At 35.8% G+C, this 21,420-nt stretch overlaps 1 protein-coding gene across 1 annotated transcript in view; it reads left to right on the top strand.

Annotated features, from left to right (window-relative positions):
- LOC121322379 (sorting nexin-4-like) overlaps positions 1–21,289 on the top strand; it is a 23,787-nt gene extending 2,498 nt beyond the window's left edge. Inside the window, exons 3-14 of the mRNA XM_041262242.1 lie at positions 8,786–8,924; positions 9,018–9,167; positions 9,397–9,444; positions 11,705–11,760; positions 11,895–11,967; positions 12,186–12,247; positions 12,730–12,795; positions 14,608–14,697; positions 15,667–15,766; positions 16,279–16,424; positions 17,143–17,257; positions 19,855–21,289. Of these exons, the coding sequence (XP_041118176.1) occupies positions 8,786–8,924; positions 9,018–9,167; positions 9,397–9,444; positions 11,705–11,760; positions 11,895–11,967; positions 12,186–12,247; positions 12,730–12,795; positions 14,608–14,697; positions 15,667–15,766; positions 16,279–16,424; positions 17,143–17,257; positions 19,855–19,908 (1,099 nt within the window). The 3' untranslated portion in view covers positions 19,909–21,289. The remainder of the gene's footprint in view (positions 1–8,785; positions 8,925–9,017; positions 9,168–9,396; positions 9,445–11,704; positions 11,761–11,894; positions 11,968–12,185; positions 12,248–12,729; positions 12,796–14,607; positions 14,698–15,666; positions 15,767–16,278; positions 16,425–17,142; positions 17,258–19,854) is intronic.
- The last annotated feature ends 131 nt before the right edge of the window (positions 21,290–21,420 follow it).

Here is a 21,420-nt window from a genome sequence, read left to right on the forward strand (position 1 = left end):
GTTGAAATTTATCTAATTCCTGTGTGGCTGCTGGAAGATTAATTGACATCAAGCTCAGCATCTTCCTAAATTAGACACATCCAGTACAGTATAATATCTGTAGCTTTTGGATGATTGATTTGTTACCTTGGCCTGAAGTGTTTCTGTTCTTTATAAAAATAAAGAGCTTTATTCACCATATACTGTAGAAAAATACTTTTGAGCTTTGTGAATTAATCTGAAAAATAACTGAGTTCTGAAGCAGGCTCAAGCAAGAATTACACTATTCTACTTCCTTTATAGTGGGTGATAATGTAGAGGACCTCCATCTGGCACTTACTGTAACACACTGATGAATAGATTTTGAGGGCCACGTGACCAAGGCACTTACTAGACCCTAGAGACCAATTTAAATTTAACATGTACGGGAGGACTGTGTTTAATTTTTTCCTTTCTTTACCCTTTTAAAGGCTGGAAAAGAAAGAATCTGGACCCAGTTACTCTTTCTTACGTATTACAAACTATAAGACAACTAATTTCAACCCAGGCTGCAGCAGAATTCTAATGCTGTAAGATGAGAATTCCAGTATAATTGACTGTTCGGCTTTTAGATACTTCTGGGCAGGGCACCTTGGTTTTCTGGTGCCTGGCCAACTTCAGACAAATTCAATTGCACAGAGAACAACTTTCTAAAATTGAATGTAGTCTCATTGTGTAGATCGTTATATATCCTGGAAATTGGTCATACAGGTAAACACAGCTTCAAATTTTAATGACATTATTTTTTTTATCATACCCATATAGGCTCACCGTCGAGTCAACTGATCTTTGAGTCTGTGGGTATTGTTATTTCTGATTAAATGATAGTTTCCAAAGTGATATTTTGTGTGATTTGAAGAGAGAACTATCCTTCCTGTCCACAGTCCTGGTGAGGTGTCTGTTTCCCAGTTTTCACAGGGAGTATAGGTCTTGATACTGCGGATGGTGCTGCCCAATAAGAGTATTTTAGAGCCTTTGTCATTCAGACTCCTTTCACCTCAGTGTAATGCTGCTACTGCTGTAATAGGCTGCTGTACTGTAGACATGTTGTTTTGAAGCTCTGTTAAATACTCAGGAAGTAAAACAGAAATAAAAAATGTGGATTTTCTTTTTTTTTCCCCTTCTCCCTGGCATTTTATGCTAATAAACATTTAAAGGGGTGCAAACCAATGTTTTAAAGTGTTTCCTATTAATAGTGTTTAGGGCTGCAATGAAGGGTACACTTTGATTTTCAAAGGTTTGGAACACATTACCGAAGGAAGGTTTGAAACTTCGATGGCGCTAATTTGCATAATTTACTGGTGATGTCACCGTAGCTAATAGTTTAGATTTTATTGAAAATCCTATTATTTTACAGGTAATGCGTATAAGTGGACTAAAAAATTCACATGCATTTTAAAAATATGTTATATAGAACAATAATCATGGTTTTATAATTTAAATAAAATAATAATACACATTGTTTATTTACATGTAATTGATGCTGCTTGTGATATACAGAAAGGTTGCATTGCACCAGCACCAACTGCAGCAGACTTTGACAAAACAAAGCTGTCTGTTCCAAGCAGGCTATTGGTCACAGTCACATTTTACTATTATATAATAATAGTGTGAACATACACTTGTCAAGTGACCTCAGAGATTGGTTACGCCTCCATGATACGAGTCACTTGCACAGTTTGCATTCAACTTTCTTTGGTCGTCTGGGCATTTAACAAAAAATAAATCATAAACAGCAGAGGGGTTTCGAGACATTTCTTTCAATACAGCTTACACTATACAGCGCTTTGCTGTCGAGATGGCGAATGAAGAAATTAAAGGTTTGCCTCCTGGGTAACACAAGCTGGAGTTTTTTAGAAATGAAAATGATTAGTGTTGGCATATATTTTGTATGTTTCAAACGTATTCTACCATATCACTTCTCTTGCACTGTCTTGTACACAAGGTATTCAGTACATATTTTACTGAAGCTCTGCAACCGCTATAGGTTCTGCCCCAGAGCTTTGGCTTACTATACCCTGCTCCATACACGGCAGCAGTGCTATATAGAGTTGCTACCGCACGCATAACGATTTGGCACAATTGTAGTGGATTTTAATACAACTTTTGTTTACGTAATATGCATTATACAAATCAAAAGATCAAATTTTGCATGTGAGTGACATTTAATGTGTGATTTTGAAGTATTCACACATTGTCAAACTGGTCTTTTAACAGAAAAAAAAACATACAGTGCGTGAATGTAACTTGACGAGCCTTCGAAGGGTTAAAACTACCTTTGAATTCCTGGCTAGCGAACAAATCTTCGAACCTTCTAACACGGCCCTAACAGTATTGCTAGTCTGCCTGTTATCATGCTGAGAATGCTTTGGTTCTACACTTGTTTTTTTATATTAATTTATGATATGCATATAGTTTAAATAACACAGTAGATAGACTGCTGCATCCTGGTACCTTTTCTGTACATCACAGACTATTGGATTGAGTTTAAACTACAATACAAGAAACACTTGCAGCTTGATCTGTTGCATTGTCTTCGTAACATCTACAGTGCCTATAGAAAGTCTACATCCCCTTGAACTTTTTTCATATTTTGTTGTGTCAGTGCCTCAGAGTTTCATGCATTTAAATGAGGATTTTTTTCCACTTATCTACACACCATACTCCACACTGTTAAGGGGAAAATTATATATTAAAAATACAAACCTGAAAGATCATAATTGGATAAGTCTCCACCCCCCTGAGTTAATACATGGTGGAAGCACCTTTGGCAGCAATTACAGCTGTGAGTCTGTTGGGATAGGTCTCTACCAACTTTGCACACCTAGATTTGGCAATATTTGACCATTCTTCTTTACAAAACTGTTCAGGCTCTGTCAAGTTTCTTGGGGAGCGTTGATGGACAGCAATCTTCAAGTCATGCCACAAATTTTTGATTGGATTTAGGTCGGGGCTCTGACTGGGCTACTCAAGGACATTTACCTTTTTGTTCCTTAGCCGCTCCAGTGTAGCTTTGGCTGTGTGCTTTGGGTCGTTGTCATGCTGAAAGGTGAACTTCCGTTCGAGTTTCAGCTTACTTGCAGAGGGCAGCAGGTTTTCCTCAAGGACTTCTCTGTACTTTGCTCCATTCATTTTCCCTTCTATCCTGACAAGTGCCCCAGCCCCTGCCGATGAGAAACATCCCCATAACATGATGCTGCCACTACCATGCTTCACAGTAGGGATGGTGTTCTTTTTGGTGATGCACTATGTTGGGTTTGCGCCAAACATAACGCTTTGCATTTAGGCCAAAAAGTTCCATTTTAGTTTCATCAGACCAAAAACTTTTTGCTAGGTGGCTACAGAATCTGCAGTTTTTTTGCATACTTCAAACGGGATTCAAGGTGGGCTTTCTTGAGTAATGGCTTCCTTCTTGCCACCTTACCATACAGGCCAAATTTGTGGAGTGCTTGGGATATTGTTGTCACATGGACATTTTGACCAGTCTTGACCATAAAAGTCTGTAGCTCTTGCAAAGTTGCCATTGGCCTCTTGGTAGCCTCTCTGATCAATCTCCTCCAGTGTCCTCCTGATCTAGGCAGGGCCTTGGTAGTGCCATACACCTTCCATTTCTTAATAATCTTCTTGACTGTGCTGCAAGATATATTAAAGGCCTTTTTAACCATCGCTCAATCTGTGCCTTTCAACAACTTTATCCCAGAGTTCTGTTGAAAGCGCCTTGGTGCTCATGGTTGAGTCTTTGCTTTGAAATGCACTACCCAGCAGAGGGAACCTACAGGAACTGCTGTGTTTATCTTGTGTTTATCATGTGAATCACTACAATTTAACACAGGTGGAGGCCACTTAACTTGGTGTGTGATTTTGAAGGTGATTAGTTACACCTGAGCTAATTTAGGATTGCAATTACAAGGGGGGTGGACACTTATCCAACCAAGCTATTTTCAGTTTTTATTTTTAATATTTTTTTCACTTGGAAGTTGTGGGGTAGGATGTGGATACATGATATATATATATATATTTTAATGCATTTTAATTCCAGGCTATAAGGCAACAAAAGGTGAACATTTTGAAAGGGGGTGTAGACTGTCTATAGGTACTGTATATATTCGATATTAAAGTAGAAAAAAAAATACAAGCAAAGAACCAAAAGATCTTATGAAGCAAAGAAAGGTGATTCTATTGCTAGTGCTAATAAGATGTAACAAATTGATTTTAAAGTCTTGGTTTAGCACTCTTTTCTTTGACACACTTGTGGAACTGATACGTTGACTGTTTTCTACAGGGAATTACTGTAAATCAGCAGTCTTTTGAGGAGTTGGAACACGTGCTTATACTCCACAAACACAGTTTAAAGAAAAAACTCATAAATTTCAACTAACCATTACCTTAAAAATAATAATAAATCCTGTTATATTTAAATGACCGGCTTTTCCAAACATAAAATCCTTTTTGACATTCAGCCATAACTGCATGTGTGCTACTAGAGAAGCAAAAGTAATTTCATACCCTCCTCTCAGTTGGCTCAGTTCAATTATCAGGGGCTCTGATAATTGTTTTGACTCATTCCTCCAGAGAGGCTCCTGAGGATAAACTTGGTCTTATTGCCAATAAAATAATGATGACAGCAGACCTGCTAAATAAATCACTTTTTAATTTTTTTTTTTTTTTTTTTTTTTTTTTAAGTTCACTCACTCACACGTTTTTAAGTTATTGCAATGAATGTAAAGTTGTCCAATGCGGTAGCCTTTGAAAATAGAGTTCTGGCAAGTATGTAAAGCCCCTTTTCCAGCTATTCAGAGCATCCCGAATACCAACAATGAAGTACAGTGAGGCTTCAGCAAAACAAACATTCACATGAAAGGAAAACCCAGTCAATGTTTCTTGTGTGTAAGCCGCAATCAGATATCAAGCTAACAATTTTAGATTTCATAAAATAATGAAAACAATACTGCATCACTTTGTGCATTCAATTATGATGTGGTCGATGGCACACTATACATTTCTTTTAATGTGAAATTACAGTCTGCAGAGTTTTATTTGTTAAACTTTTCTGACAGCATTTATCAGAATGTTTTGGGGTATTTTTGCCAGTAGGTCAGTCAGGAAGCATAGAGCTATATTGTTGGAATTCATCTTAAAAAGAAACACATGTTTTCCTTTTCCGAATACAGCACAACTATTATATCAACATGCAAGGCTAATCTTTATTTACATTAGGGCAGCAAAAGGGCCATACTGTAGCCGGATTCCTCATGTGGTCACGCATACTGAGTTGAGAGCGCCTTGACGCAAAACAGAAGATTCTTTTTAGTGTGAATGTTAGCATAGGCCCATTATGGGTTTTTGTTTCCTTCTGGGAAACACAAGCTTGCAAGGGTCATATTTCTTTAAAAACATCACTATTGTTACATTGTCAGTTTGGGTAATGTATGTGGTCTGAAAAGAAAAACAAAAAATGATCTTTATCTCCTAAATCCTATCAGCACAGTTTCCTCACAAACAATAACAGTTCCTGTTTCCTAGGTATTTGAGGCGCAGAAATTGTTTGGGTCACAGTTGAACTTTTGTCATGTATTGTGACGTTCTTAAAATAACCCAGTATTCTGTAAATCTTTATTGGGACTCCTGTATTCTTTCTGTCATTTTCTTAGCAAGCATTCAGTTGTCAATGTATTAACCTTAGCAGGGCTGCAGACAGTGACTAAAATGGTTGCGAAAGCGAAAAAGAATATGGTAACCCCAGTTTCATGCAACAGTCGTGGTGGTGGCCAAACACGTGTGATTACTGTTGTGTAAAAATGTGGCTTAAAATGAAACAAGAACAATGAAAGAAAAATACACTTAAGGTTTCTGTGTTGCACACATGCCATTAACAAAATGCCCTGAAAACTTAAAAATAAAGAAAGTAATTTTAATGAAAGGCTGTAATTCAGCAAAAAGCTCAATAATTGAACAAAAAAGGAAGTGAAAGGGTCACCGTATAAAGCTGAACATTGTTTTCTTTGTGAAACCAATGTTATCTTTTACCAGTCAAATCATAGGGTGCCTGTGTAAAGTTTTGAGTCAGCATAAACGGATTTTGTCGTCTATTGCAACTTTATTAGCAGCTGCATCTGTCCCAGCTATAATAGATTTGGTTACATTGTTTACCATCAGGTGTTTAAGGATGATTTAATTACACAGCAGATTCCATAGTTAGATTGTGAACTGATAATATATTTTTAGTGAAAGATCAGGCATGGTAATTTAAGACGTTGACATAATGAAAAACAGCTAAGTAACGTGCGTTTTCTACTAAAGCAGGGTCAGCTGTTGCAGGGAAACAATGTTTATTTTTCAAACTGACCATTTAAAAAAAGGCAAAAGCAGAACACAGAAATACTTGGGACTGTAATGAAGATGTGTCCTGCTGAGAAAAAACTAAACATTTAGGGAATTAAAAATGAAATGTACTGCAGCTTTCTTGATTGCAGTAAAAGAAAAACTGAATTGAACTCTAAATTTAACTCAGATTGTGGTAATGACAATATCCAAAATAATATCACAGTGTGCTTGCTGTGGTGTATTTAATGTCATAAATAGCAGAATGAACTCCCTGCAATTCCTGCTTTGTTTTTACTGAAAAATAAACAGTAACATGTATGAGCTGTCTGTGTATCATGCTGTCAGATCAGGAATTCACTAACATTTAGCTGCAGCATGCTTTCCCTTATTACAACTGTACACAGTTAAATATGTGGTCACCAATTCCATACACAATACTTGGAAAATATTTAAAGTTTAAACTTGCTCAGTTCATTAAAGTCATCAGCTGCATAGATTAACCATTCAGCAGAATAAGGCAACAAACAAGTTAGTACAGACATTAATGCTGCATTTACACTGACATCTATGACCTAAGCCGACTCGGGTCCATTTGATTGCGGAGGTTCTTGTCATTTTTCAGGTAATGTTTACACTGCAGTTGTGCCCTGAGCCGGGCTTAGGTCCAGATGCTTGAGCGTCTAAATTACAAAACGTGCTCGTTGACGTCGTAACGACCACTGAAGTGATGGCAAGAAATGACAGGGACCGCAAATTATTAAAACTATCTTTATTTAAAACTTAGAACATAACATGTAAAACGCAATTGTGTAACAGAGCAACTATAATCAAAGTGCAGAGAGAGGGTTGAACAGATCTTGCTCTGTTCTAAAGTCGGGTGAGTTCACACTGCCTTTCCGACAGATCTAAGCTGGCGCTGAGCCACGTCTTTAGTTGGACGTTTTTAGGACAGCTGAGAGTAGACTGTGTGCATTTACACTGCAGAAAAAAAGACCAGAGACAGCCCAAAGCCGTCCTAAAAACGGCCAGTGTAAACGCACCATAAGTTACTGTTTTAGTATCACTTTAGTGTCTTAGCAAGTTGTTGTATTTTAAGATGTTGCTAGCAATTGGATTTTACGACCATTTTTTTTCTGGTGTAGGAACCATTGGCTGTTGAGGCCAAAAGTTTGTGTGGAGCCCTGCTTTAGTGGTTGTGAACTTTCAGGATTCCCCTTTGATAAATACCATAAACATAAAGTGCTTAACAGTCTTTTGTAATTATATCAGTATCCTGAACAAGTTACAGATAAATATTTGAAGTGATCAGTGCTGCAAACCACCTATTATTGTTTTGTAAACTAGAGAATTTTTTTAAACACTGGTAGGTTTGCATCATCAGGTTGTTTGATATTGTCACTATAAGAAGAATCAATATAACTTTGTGTATCAAAGTTGCATAAATCCGTGAGCGTTTCACTTTTTTTGTGGTGTTTTGGCCAAATTCACTGAAATTGTACCGATGTCTTATGTTTACGAGACTGCATTCAGGCAACAGCTGTGTCATTTGGATTCAGAAGCAAACACAATGTCGTGATGTTGCCTCGTGGGATAAACATCTTCAAGATTAGATGTCTGTTAGTGTTTTTCTCTGTGTTCATCTCGTTTGTTTTTAATCCGTGCTGTTGATGTGTAGGAATGTTTATAAAGCACTTCATATTGTCAGATTTTGCTGAGAAGAAGAAAAGTGATTTTAATTACCAGTGATTTTAATTAGCAGTATGAAATGTGCTTGATCAAAAGGATGCTTGGGGGCAAATGGATTAAAACCACATTGAATAAACATGGCTACTTAAAACCTATTTATAATGGGAAAATTCTTGGTGCTGTTGTCCAAGTACCGTATAGTCCAGAAAACATGAATTATACGACTCCTATAAATATTCATACCGTATTGTATTGAACAATTGCTAAAGCAAAAAAAGCTTTTATGTTTGTATGGAAAGATAAGAACATTGTGATTTTGTTTTTTTTATTTGCTAAAAAAAAACTTTTAACTGTTTATTAACTAGATAACTATATACAGATAGCTTGCAACACATCTGATTCTGCTTATGGTGTATTTCTTTAATGTTTCTGAATGTCTTTGCATATTAGAGATAGTTCAGTACTTTTTCAGTTTTGTGGTGTCATAGTTGTAGACCAATAATACCTTTTTAAACTGGGAAGAAATGTGTTGCGTGTTCATTTGTATAGTAAAGTACAGGCTTGTGTTTTCAGGAAATGAAGAGAGACCTAAAAAAGAAAGACTTCCGGAACTGATCGAAAAAAAAAAAAGAAAAGAAAAAAGGAAATTAATATTCATGTACTCATTTATTATATCTGTTTCTGAAAAAAAAAAATCTGATACCTTGATAGCTGTGGGCACCTCTGTATGTGACACCTTCTGTTTCCTTCTTAATAGGCCAGTCAACACCATAAGTGAAGGGCTGAGCGCGGCCCCAGACTCTCTCTGGAGGAGATACAGTGAATTTGAGCTGCTGAGGAACTATCTATTAGTTACTTTCCCGTACATTGTTGTACCTCCATTACCTGAAAAACGGGTAAGAACGATCACCTCTTAATGTTCAACACAATCTTTTCTTGCAGTGTGTTCATCGACTGGTTCATTGATTCTTTCTTCTCATTTGACACAGGCAGAATTTGTCTGGCACAAGCTGTCAGCAGATAACATGGATCCTGATTTTGTGGAAAGGCGGCGAATTGGGCTGGAGAACTTTCTGCTCCGCGTTGCTTCACATTCTGTCCTCTCGAAAGACAAGATATTTTACCTGTTTTTAACACAGGTATGTTTCCCCCAACAATAACCATATAGCAGGAGCAAATGAAGTTGTTCATTAGATTAGTAGTTAGTACCCTTCACGAATACTGAACCACAATAACTTACTTGACTGCTGCTATTTTTAGTAAACTAGACGCTTTTCTCATTGTTTATAGCAACTACATGTGTCTCAAAGGGAAGGTAGTGAAAGTACTAAACATTAAATACTTCTCTTTTTTTTTTTTTTTACGTAGGATGATGGCTGGAAAGACGTGGTGTATGATACAGGCTTTCAGGCAAAGGTAATGCAGCTATTCAATTTGCTTTGTATGCGTTTTGTGTTGCTGAGCTCCTCCTTTCTTCCTTGCACTATAATTCAGTTATGTTCACTAAGACGTACATACAAAAATAATCAACGTTATATGAAGTCACCAACTAAGGTGAAAAACCATCAAGCTGCACCCTCGATCTTATTGCAAAAAGAGCTATGTACTGTGTGAATTCTGTTGAAGTGGAAATATGGCTTTAATAAATACTGACACTTTGTCAAGAGTAATGTTTCAGCGAGGTTCACTACCTTTGAACTTTGTGTGGCCTGGGAATGCCAGCTCAGCAGTGTCTTAACAGTGAGGCAGGCCAGGGGGGGTTTGATCTATGACTCTGCTGTTCAAAACAATGGAAAAAGGATAAATCCTTTCAACTCCGTAAAAGCTTGTGTAATAGAGAAAAGCTCCCAGTTAGAAATAACAGTGATTTACAGCTTCATAGCAACAAATATCTGTATGTGGTCTGCTTTGTAGAGCCGTCAGAAATGAACATGGAAGAGTGCTTTCAGTACAGTTTGTCAACAAATTTGATTTGTTTTCTGCCAGTGATAAAAAGACAGTTTTGTTGCCCATACGGGGGGGGGGGGGATCCCATAAAGAGGGCCAGTCATCATTTTTTTAAAGTAACAGGTCATCATTTTTTACCTAAATTTGCTTTGATATTTAAAATCAGGTACACCAGCAGTTGTCTGGTAATATGAATAGCTATACTATATGAACTCTGTATTTCTTTTCACTGTTTTTAATAAAGTAATTCATTTGGCTTGACATAAAATTCCATCATTGTTATTCAGTAAAGATTGTTCTTTCCTCAGTTCTGGGATGCATATACTGTATTTGGAATATTAGTTAATTTTCATATGTGTAATTGTTATTTTTAAAACTATCCAAAAAAGAAACTTTAGTTATACCAAATTTACCAGGTTCATTGAAGCAAATTAAATGTTCTTGAGAAAAAATAATAATAAAAGCATTCTGTAAAGTACACACTAACTTCTCGTATTTAATGTAACCCTACCTTTGTATACCCTTGGCCAATGAAGTCACTGCCATTGAGATCATGGTTCTGGAAGCTTCATGATTGGGTCCGTTACTACAAGGAGTAGCGTTTATGAGTAATTAGTGGATACACTGGTATACTGTAAAAAATATGCTTGAAAAAGAGAAATGTTTGCTTGCAAGTTATAGAAACAACAAATAAAGAGAATGCATGCAAACGGGGGGAATTGGTTGATGGGACTTGCAAAGATTTCCCTCTTACTATTTGCCACTTTGGTGTTAGAGTGTGGACTGTATTTAGTTATATATAGCTAAAAGTTAAAGCAACAGGAATTCTTTGCAAAAGAAGCTCCCTTATAAAGCAGGCAAAGCTATCGAGAATGAAACTTGATTAAAGATAACAGCATTCTACAATGCGTGATTTATTGTTATAGAAATATAATATGCATGGCTTAGGGTTTAACAGTGAAATGTGTTTACACTGGGGCACACACACATCTGCAGTGTTTGTTTTCTTTGGTTGTAAAGATACAAAATCCGAAGTGCCCAAGGTTTTTACCTTATTGCATCACTTAATAAAGGGTTGAGTGTATTTTTTAAATGTTATGTGGTTTTGTGTAAAACTACACAAGGGAGAACTTTTCCTGCTTTATTAACCTTGTGCTGTATTTATGTGATTGGAGTTCCTTCCTTGTAATAGCTTTCTGGAATATGCATTAATTTCTGAGAGTAAAGTGCACTGAAAACAAATGTTGCTAACCATTTCCATCTGTTGGTCGTAAAGGTTGTGTGCAATGAGTTTTGGTAGTGTTTAGCCCACTTTACAGGTTCCAAAATTGTTTAGCATGCAGGCTTAAGGCTGTGTGCATTGGAACAGAGTCAGAGTAAGAGTATCATAGTGTTTTATTAAATTATATATATTGCATTACCAGTGCTAGTGGCACATGTTAAAGCACGTTTATTTTCAGGGTGGAGTTTCCATTGGCATCTAGTGGAAGTGTATTGTCTGCTGTGAACATAAAACCTACCGATTTTTCGTCTAATTTTGTACCAGAAAATGTAATTAAACTTTAAAGTAAAAGCAGCGTATGAAATTCTTGCCTGCAAGCACAATTTATTTGCAGTTTGATTTCACTGCTCAGTAAAATGTTTTCATTGTAATGGAAATGTTTTTCAGTGAGTATGTAAAGAAATAGAAATGCAGTTTTTAATAAATGATGTGCAATTCTGTTTTTAGGCTGACTCCAGGCTGAAAGCCCTGAATGCTACCTTTAGAGTAAAGCATCCTGACAAGTAAGTGTTTTTTTACATATGCGTACACAAGGTTAGACAAAGTAAGGTAAACAATATATAGCCTAGAATAGTTTTATATAAATAGTTCTCTGTTGTCTTCTCTGTCTGATGGTTATTTTGATTTTCATTTTCAGAAGATACACAGAACTGAAACACTACAGTGATGAATTGCACTCAGTCATATCTCAATTGCTTCGAGTCAGAGCTGTAAGTTTGGTCAAATATGTTAATAATACATTGTATACATAGCTTGTCCAGGACAGTCTACTTTGTAGCTGAGTATGAGTGATGCACTTGACATTTTAGATTAATTGAATTGTTTGGTTTTTTTATTCTAATTGTACCTTGTGCATCATATGCAATTGACATTCTATCGGTTTTTTGAATAAATTGACTGCAAAGGGTTAATATGTTGTTATTTACAGAAAGTAGCAGACCGCTTGTATGGGGTATACAAAGTTCATGGAAATTATGGAAGAGTGTTCAGGTAAGACAGAAATTGAACACTTGGCTAGACAGAGTCTGCACCCTTCACAATGTCCTTAGTTGTTATTATTGTAACTTTGACATTGGTCTATATTCAGATTTCAGATGACCAGAGGCATTTTAAGTTAGTAGTTTGGATTTAGTGTTTTAAGTGCACATGGTAAATTTTTTCGGTAGTTTTATATCCCATTCTAGCTTCAGAGGGATGCAAAAAAATATATAACATTTTTTTTTTGGGGGGGGGGGGGGGGGGGTTGTAAAAAAAAAAAAAGAAGAAGAATATTATTAATATAAACCATTTTTTTGTGTGTTTTTTTTTTTTTGCTTTGTTTTATACGTTAACTACATTTATGAATGTGGGGTGAATTTTCACCCCATTCTGCCTGCCATGTGAACCCTGTTATTTCTGCTGACAATGGAAGGGTTAATCACCTATAACCGTTACTAATGAACAATTCACATGCTATTGCTTTTGTCTGGTAGTGAATGGAGTGCCATAGAGAGGGAGATGGGGGATGGGCTGCAGAGCGCTGGTCACCACATGGACGCGTAAGTACCCTAAAACACACATCAACTTTTTCCCATTTTGCAAATTTAATGTAAAGCTTTCAAATCCATTTTCCAGGTAAGTGAAAAACTGGTTGGATTTCAGTCAGGAGCCGTTGTAACAAGCAGCTGATCGTAGAACCTTAGGGAGTTTTCAGTCTTTGTTAAATGTGTTCGTTTTTTTGGAATGCCAATAGACCTCCTTCATCCACTGTGCCAAAGAAAACTGGTGACATAACTTAAAGCTGCTGTTTTTCAAATCTGATGAGTTCCAGATTGACAAGCAGTGTCTGATGAAGCCAGGTATCCAATCCAGTGGCATTGACTTCATGTATTGAAGTGAATGCACATACATACATACCCTTTGACACATTTGTTATTTCAAATATCAGTATTTATTACATTCGGGCATGATCACATTTACCTCTGGATCCCTGAATTGTCCAAGAAAAAAGTTTGTTTGTTCAGAAAATTGCCAACATCTTCAGATACTAATGAATAAGCACACCTTAGAACAGCTGGTTTCCTTTTCTTATATTAAAAACAACATTATCTTTCACATGAAATCCTAGACCATGAATTGAAAATCTATCTCTTTTTTTGCAGAGCTGTGCAGACCTTTAATAAACAGACAGGCAGAAATGTTTATATTAATCTGTTTAGTTTTAACACAAGTGCTGTAAATCATAATTGGAAACTACTTTCATTATGACCTGAGCATTTGCCATGATTTAAATGTAGTGCTGAACCCAATTTATGACAGAACGTATACTTAAAGACTTTAGTTAAATAAGATAGGGGCTTCCGAGGAGCTAGATTTATAGCATCGTATCTTTTGAGATCTACAGAGCAGATCCAAGTATGTGCGATATGGAACTAGACAGGAATTTAAAGGGATTTTGACTCTTGATTTGTAGTAAACAATTATTGTTATGTATTTTTGTCCCGTACAGAAGTAATGTATTGTTTTGTCTTATAAATCGGCTCCTTTTTAATGGTAAAGCATAGAAGGAATGCGTGTGTTGTCAGTTTTTACAGAGGGACCCTTCATGCATGTATGTATTTATGTTTGAATTCAAATTTTTATGGCCACTCACTCCATAAAGTCACCCCTATGTCATCCATTACGATCGGAAATGTTAACGTCATAGCTTGAGCACATTTTGCCAAAACAACCGTAAACCAAGTAAAAATGGCTTATAGAACCAAGGTCCAGAGCCCAGTTGAAAAGCACTTGGGCTTTTATAGTTTTCTATTTCTAAAAATTGTCAAGCAAGCGATATTGCCGTCATAGTAGCAGTGTATGCATGTGAATGTTAGTTTTATTTAAGTTAATATTTTTCTGTTTTGTTTTTAATATTTTTAAGTATAACTGGGAGAAGATTTATTTGATCTAAATTTTATATATATTAATATATATATATATATATTAATATATATATATATATATATATATATATATTTATTTTTTTTTTTTTTTTTTTTTTTTTTTTTTTTTTTTTTTTTTAGTTTATAGTCATAGATAGTCATTATAGAATTGTCATGTGGATGTGTCTGATCTCAGATTGGGTCTGGGATTAGATTATCTTTTCTCAGGATATGAGGTTGCTGCTGTCTTGGGTTGTTTATCTGATACTCGATCATATTCCCTTCTGTAAATGTTACTTTATTTGTATTCTCTTTTTCCGTTTTTGTGTTTGTCCAGGGACTGCCAATGAAAATGAGCTCGTAGCTAGATTTGGGTGGAATACGTCTTATTACATGTCATAAATGTAAAAAAAAATTAAATCTGGTTTTATCCATTACTAATTTTAGGTATGCTGCTTCAGTCGATGATATACTGGAAGAAGAGGAGCACTATGCAGATCAGCTAAAGGAGTATCTTTACTATTCTGAAGCCCTAAGGTACTGGGGTCTGATTTTAATAATGGTCACGGTGTACTGTTTTAAGATGATGTTGAAAGAAATGCAAATGTATTTCTTTCCAGCAATGCAAAAGCGACACGTGCTGTCTTAGCTATCGGCATTTCATTCATACATTTACATTCATACTCCCCACCTTCCCTGCAGACTTGTGTGGTCTTCTTGTGAACTCCAGCAAATGCAACAAAATGAACAAGTTTACATACATTAATCTTTGTTATTCCCTCTTATGAGTTTTCATATTACATCACGGCATGCAAGAGTGGGATGAAAAAAAAAATACATTGCTGATATTCACTGCTGGGTAATGGATGAATTGCTCATTAGCAAGTTTATAGTCTCCTAAATAGACTGAAACCTTAAACTGGAACCTCCTAAAATGGTAAAGGATAGAGCTCTTGAGATCTATCCTTTATGACATCTCACTTTAAGGGGGTCCTTATCCTCAGTAGTGTTTTAAAAGATATTTTCCCATTATTTTAAGGAATAATGTCCCTCTTTCCACATACGAAGTAGTAACCAGGGGTGTAGCGCTGGGGGGTCGCGGGGTGGTGCGCAGCTCCCCCACTTCTCTTGGGCAGGGAGAGCACTGATTCCATACTTCACGTGTAAAATATTGAACTGTTTTGCTCCTATTACTATATGGAGAGATACATGTGTGTAACCCATACAAATAATGTGTATAACCCATACAAATAAACAAAGAATACAATAACCATAAGAAACCTTTGAGAGATAAATAATGAAAAAAGGTGTGCCTGGTCTGGAACAACAGATGTGAATAATGTAGAGAGGTGAAGGGAACCTGTATTAATGCTGTGCTAAGGTGTCCGCGTTTTACAGTTAGATGTAATAATTGTTTATTTACATATAATAGCGACCCCTCGCTTCTAATTATAGCACTACACCACTAGTAGTAACACGGTTTTCTGCTCCTGTTTGTCATTGCAGGGCAGTTTGCAGGAAACATGAGCTAATACAATATGAGTTGGAGATGGCTGCTCAGGATCTTGTCTCCAAGAAGCAGCAACGTGAAGAGTTGGCAACCGGGGTGTGTGTGTGTTTGTGTTTGTGTGTGCATGGGTGTGTCTTTTTTTCCATCTTGCTTTTCAACCACAGAGCCTCAAGCAACTTAAGAATGAAAAATGAACGATGCTTGACATAACGGCATACTGACAGCTTAGGGAGAAGGGGCGTGATATGGAGTGCTGGGTTGGATTTAGATTTTCCAGCAACTTCAAGGCTATTCTGCCACAATGAATTATATTGTTTATACAATTAGGTGAAAATCTAGAACTGATGAAAGCTGTAAAGTGCATAGAAATCAGTTACACTTCCCCAAAAGGAAATTAGGTGTAAGTGTATGCAGAAATAATTTGCAGGCATTTTGTTTCAATTTTGTTAGTTTTTTACCAGTAGATATGATTTCCATTCAATATTTTGATAACAACAATCAAATGGTCTAGAATACGCTCATTCCAATAAGTCATGGCATAATAGACAAACCATACAATAAGAATACTGATTTATATTATATATCCCATTTTAATTTCTCTTTTAAAGACTGTGAGGACGTTTTCCCTGAAAGGAATGACCAGCAAATTGTTTGGACAGGAGACTCCAGAGCAAAGAGAGGCCAAGTTAAAAATCTTAGAGCAACAAATAGTTGAGGGGGAGGAGTTGGTGAAGACCAGCAACGCAGAATGCGAGTAAGTTGATGCAAGTACGTTGTTGTTTGTAAATAAATCAGATGCTATACTTGACTTAACAGTTATTTAATACATAGGCCATCGCTTTATAGGGTTTAGGCTGCAGTCTTCAATAATTTATTTCAGCCTACTATCAAGACAAATGTTTTCACCTTATAAATTATGCTTAAAGCTGCACTGTTTGGCTCCAGATGAAAATGTTTACCGGATACAGCTAACCGCCCATGTGTGCTGCAGCTGTAACGTGCTCCAATTTCCTGACTCAACACTTTTATACACATTTGTTATTTATCTCATGCGGTTTACACGAGTGACCTGCATCCGTTCAGCATCCCATTTTACAGCACATGCTTTCGTTATCATCAAACTCGGAGGCCCACAGTTAAGCAGACTTCTTCTTTGTTAAGACCTGGTATTGTATTGAGTGGTTTGCATTGTGTTTCACTGTGAGGTACACTTAAATATAGTTAACTGTTGCACCCCTTGCACCATAGTGCTACCCCACACATACTGTAAATACTATACCTGAATTGAAAATTGGCTTTCTGGCTCTAGGGGTCCTGTATATCCTTTTTAATTAACATGGTGGTCTAAAGTAAAATGATATACGAAAAATTGGGGAGCTACCTGAAATGTGTTTTTTTTTTGTTTTTTTTTTTTTTTTTTTTTACTATCACTAGTGTCATCCTTGTGTAACTGTTATTTTTCCTTTATCCAGTGAATATGTACGGAATGCTTGGGTAGATATTGATCGCTTTAAAGAGCAGAAGAACCAAGACCTGAAGGAGGCCCTTATCAGCTATGCTGTGATGCAGATCAGCATGTGTAAAAAGGTGGGCATTTTTGTTCTTAATATATAAAAAGTTGCACACTTTTTTGTTCAGATTTTACAAATGCCCAAGTCTTACACTGCAGACTGTTTGTCAAAACTTGTGAATTGTTTGTGAATAACACAAACTTTGATGTGTACATTTAGAGTTCCACTGCTTTCTAATTCTCCTTCTCTAGTGTTTAAACATTACAATAATAAGGCAGACAAATCAACTGTTCTGATTTGCATTTGTTCACTGAGGTGCTCATGTGTAGACCTGTAAACATTTCTCTTGTGTAGTTTTCCCACATTTTGTAGCAGAAGTGATTATTTTTGCAGAGCAAGCTCAGAGGAAGTCTTTTGGAATGACTGACTAGTTGGCTGGCTTCCAGCGTAATTATTGAATGTTTATATTAAACCTTTGGTGATTGCACTAGAAGACCGATGCTGGGTTTCCAATGACCTGGTAGCAGGGGATTGCATTAATATACCTCACACTTATCAGATCAAACTAGTCCAGCATACAGCACCTTGGCACGCACAGCTGTAAGGTAATATACCTTTAAACTGTCCACAGTGCAAGACATCTTAAAACTATACATTGCAGGCTTGTAAAATTAAATCTATGTGCGAAGATATGTCCAACAGAATGCAACAGAAGTGTGTATCGGCAAACTGGATGACCAAAACCATTCAGGCATTGGTATGAATGTTTTAGCCATTCAGAAATGTGTAATTTAGTACAGCTAAATGTGGCCAGATAGATTGGTTTGAATGGATCACTAACTAGAAAACTTGGTGAGTTGCTCTTATTTTAATTATTCAAAAATGAACATCCCTTCAAAAAAATCCTTTACTGTAATCTTGTAATAAGTAATCTTTTAAATTGGGTTTGTTTGTAAGTACTGTACAATGTAATCATAAATTAAGAAATACTGCTTAATTGTAGACTCACAGTTTTTATTAGATATGTCGAGTCAAATACACAAAGAGCAGGAATGTCACAAGATTTATCTTAATCACCGAAAAGAAGAAAACATTCAGAGACAAAATCTATGGTAAAAAGGTAAGTTTTACAAAATGATGTACCATATTACTTCAAATTAACGCCTCACTCAGATATCAGCTTTTTAATAGACGCCACCCTTAAGTAAATGCCGCTCTCAGTAAAAAAGCTTTAAAGGTATTTGTTTTCTACCCCTGCTCAAAAAATAAAGAAAGAAAGCCCCTGAAGAGACTGCAGCCTCAATCCACAGTGTAATAGAAACAAATGTACACACACCTTAGTAAGCACGTTGTATTTTATGGTACAGTCCCAACAGACAACCCAAGATGAACTACTGACAGCACAGCAGTTCTTCACGTGCTGAAGATATCTTCTTCTAGGAGGTTTAGTTGTTTTGTTTTTTATTCAATTGGAATTTTACTGAGTCCTGTGTATGTGTGTGTGTGTGTGTGTGTGTGTGTGTGTGTGTGTGTGTGTGTGTGTGTGTGTGTGTATATATATGTGTGTATATATATATATATATATATATATATATATATGTAATTCAAACAACTTTTCAAATGCCAATACTCATTAACATGTTTTCTTTGTACAGTGACTAATTAGAAACTGTTTTTATAATTAAATGCATATTAACATTACAATGCTGGCACACACTGAATAACTGAAGGAGAGGTTTTAATTGGCAAATAAAAGTAATTGCTGAGAAATATGAGAGCATAAAAGCCAGTCGTTCATTTGACAGAATTAGAAACAGTCTGGAATGACTCCAGTTTAGGGTTTCATATTGTTTGTGAACCAGTTCACTGGCTGACACAGAAAGATCACATTTCAGCTTTTTAATTAAAAAGATTTGGCCTTTCATTTTCCAAAAATGGAAGAATGTTGGGAAATAAATTATCTTATGTAAATGACTGGACCGATTTAAAATATAAAAACAGACAAAAACCAACAAACCAAACCATACATCTTTCCAGTATTACTAGAGCTTGTGCATTTCTAATCCATGTCCAGCTGCAGCTGAGATTTCCTGGTGAATTTCTAAGCCCCACTGAGAAGCATTGAGAATTATTTACCTGAGTTGTGCCTCCACAGCAGTCATGAGATCTGGCCCTGAGTAATGTAATGCACTGGTGCCTGCTGCTGCTGTTTCATTTTAGGTGGTATAAAAATACAGTACAGCAGTAGCAATAAAGAAAAAAAAAAAAAAAAAAAACATGGACTGGAAAGATATCAAACAGATCTAGTTAAATGCAGGCTTTTTCTTGAACTATACCAGTTCTGTTTATTTCCCATCTCAATAAGTTCCTTGATGGTGTCTTCCCTGAGTATGGATTTGTTTTAGATGAATATTCACAATCTCCTAAACATAAATCAAAAATGTTTATTATTATTATTATTATTATTTTATTATTATTATTATTATTATTATTATTATTATTATTATTATTATTATACAGTCTGGTGCACAACTCTTAACTGTATGCATATTAAACTTACTTCAGCCTTTTACTGAACATGGTTTTCAATATTTATTTTATGTGATTTGTTAATGGTAACATCTAATCTTTGGCCTTATTATACGTGTTTAACACATTTCTTAATTTTTTTAGGGAATTCAAGTATGGAACAATGCTAAAGAGTGTTTCAGCAAAATGTCACATTGATACCAAATCCCGTAACTTCAGAGGAGCAACAAACAACAGAAGCAAAGCCAATGATTACGGACACCAAGAAAATGGTGAAATAACACAAGACCATTTCAAGTTGAGCACAGTGGATCTTATTTAATGTGATTGGCCCAAATCGTTTATTTCAGATGAAAGAAAGGCAGAAAATTATTATTTTTTTACAATAAGATGAAATCATGTTTTAGTAAAGAAAAAAGATGAATGGGACCCTTTAAAAATAATGTGGCGCTGCTAAATTCTTGTAGGCTATGTAGATTTAGATAGTTTCCATATGTACCCACTAGATGCCAATTTTTTCCATAGTGTGTTTTTTTTTTTTTTTGTGCAAGTTTTCTGAGGTTTGTAAAGTATGTAGTTTTGGTTGAAAATGTTTCCCTCAAAATGGTTTTAGACATACTATTTAAATACATGGTTTCCATAATTTTTAAATCTTGTCTTCATATGTATCATATCACTAGATTTTTAAATGAAGAGCTAGGATCATTTCTATGGCTGTACTTACGGTCTCAATTATATATTTTGAATCCAGTGGTTTAACGTTGACAACCTATGCAAAAGACATTGAACAGTGCTGTTTGTGATTCACAGCTAACCCAAAAATACACAATGAACTACTTCACATTCACATCTCAGTTAAAACTGTTGAGGATTTGACAGACATAGCCATTACTTTAAAGAAAACATTGTACTGTTGTGGCTTACTCATGATGTTTTTAAAAGGTGTCTAAAACTTTTTACATAATTGAAAGAAGTGCTGAAGGTGTGTTTTCTAATAAACCACACACAATTCTTGCCAAAGTACCTGGCTTCCAAACTCTCTTGAAATAATCATTTTTTATTGCAAGCACAGTATGTTCATGAGCACATATCGCTGTCGGGGTGTTGCAAGCTAGAACAAAATCTCAGGACTGTTTTCCTTGTATCATGGGAGTGTCCTACTTCCAAAGGATACGTCTCTATTCACTTTTTAAAATAGACATAACCAGTCAGGCATACCAGGGTGCAATAAGTAAAGAATTAAAACTGACTAAATGCCAATTTCACAGGAGAACAAACATAAAAAGAGACAGATGCCACAGAGCTACACCTTAAAAATACAATGTAGATATTTTATTTGATGCAGTTTGATTGCCTCTGTTAAGTGCAACTGGTGCCTGCTTTTGTTTCGTTTTTTGTATCTTTTATCCAACTTGAATGTTAGCATTTATTGTCATGCCTGATTTTGTAGATAGTTGTAGTAACTTTGACAAGGGAAAGAATGTGTACATACATTGTGCCAAAAAGGAATAAAGCTTCTAAATTGTCAGATTTTGCTTTTTTGTGAAAGTGTACAAGATGATTACATTTTATATATAATAATTCCTGTCAAATGAATAAAAATGAAACTTAAAATACAGTAGAGACTTCATTGTTCAATTCTCATAGCATTTAGTAAGAATGTCAAGTTTGATCTTGTTAAAATGTTGTATTGAGAAACTTTCTTTGTAG

The sequence above is a fragment of the Polyodon spathula genome, chromosome 10 (assembly GCF_017654505.1).
Source record: "Polyodon spathula isolate WHYD16114869_AA chromosome 10, ASM1765450v1, whole genome shotgun sequence".
Taxonomy (NCBI): domain Eukaryota; kingdom Metazoa; phylum Chordata; class Actinopteri; order Acipenseriformes; family Polyodontidae; genus Polyodon; species Polyodon spathula.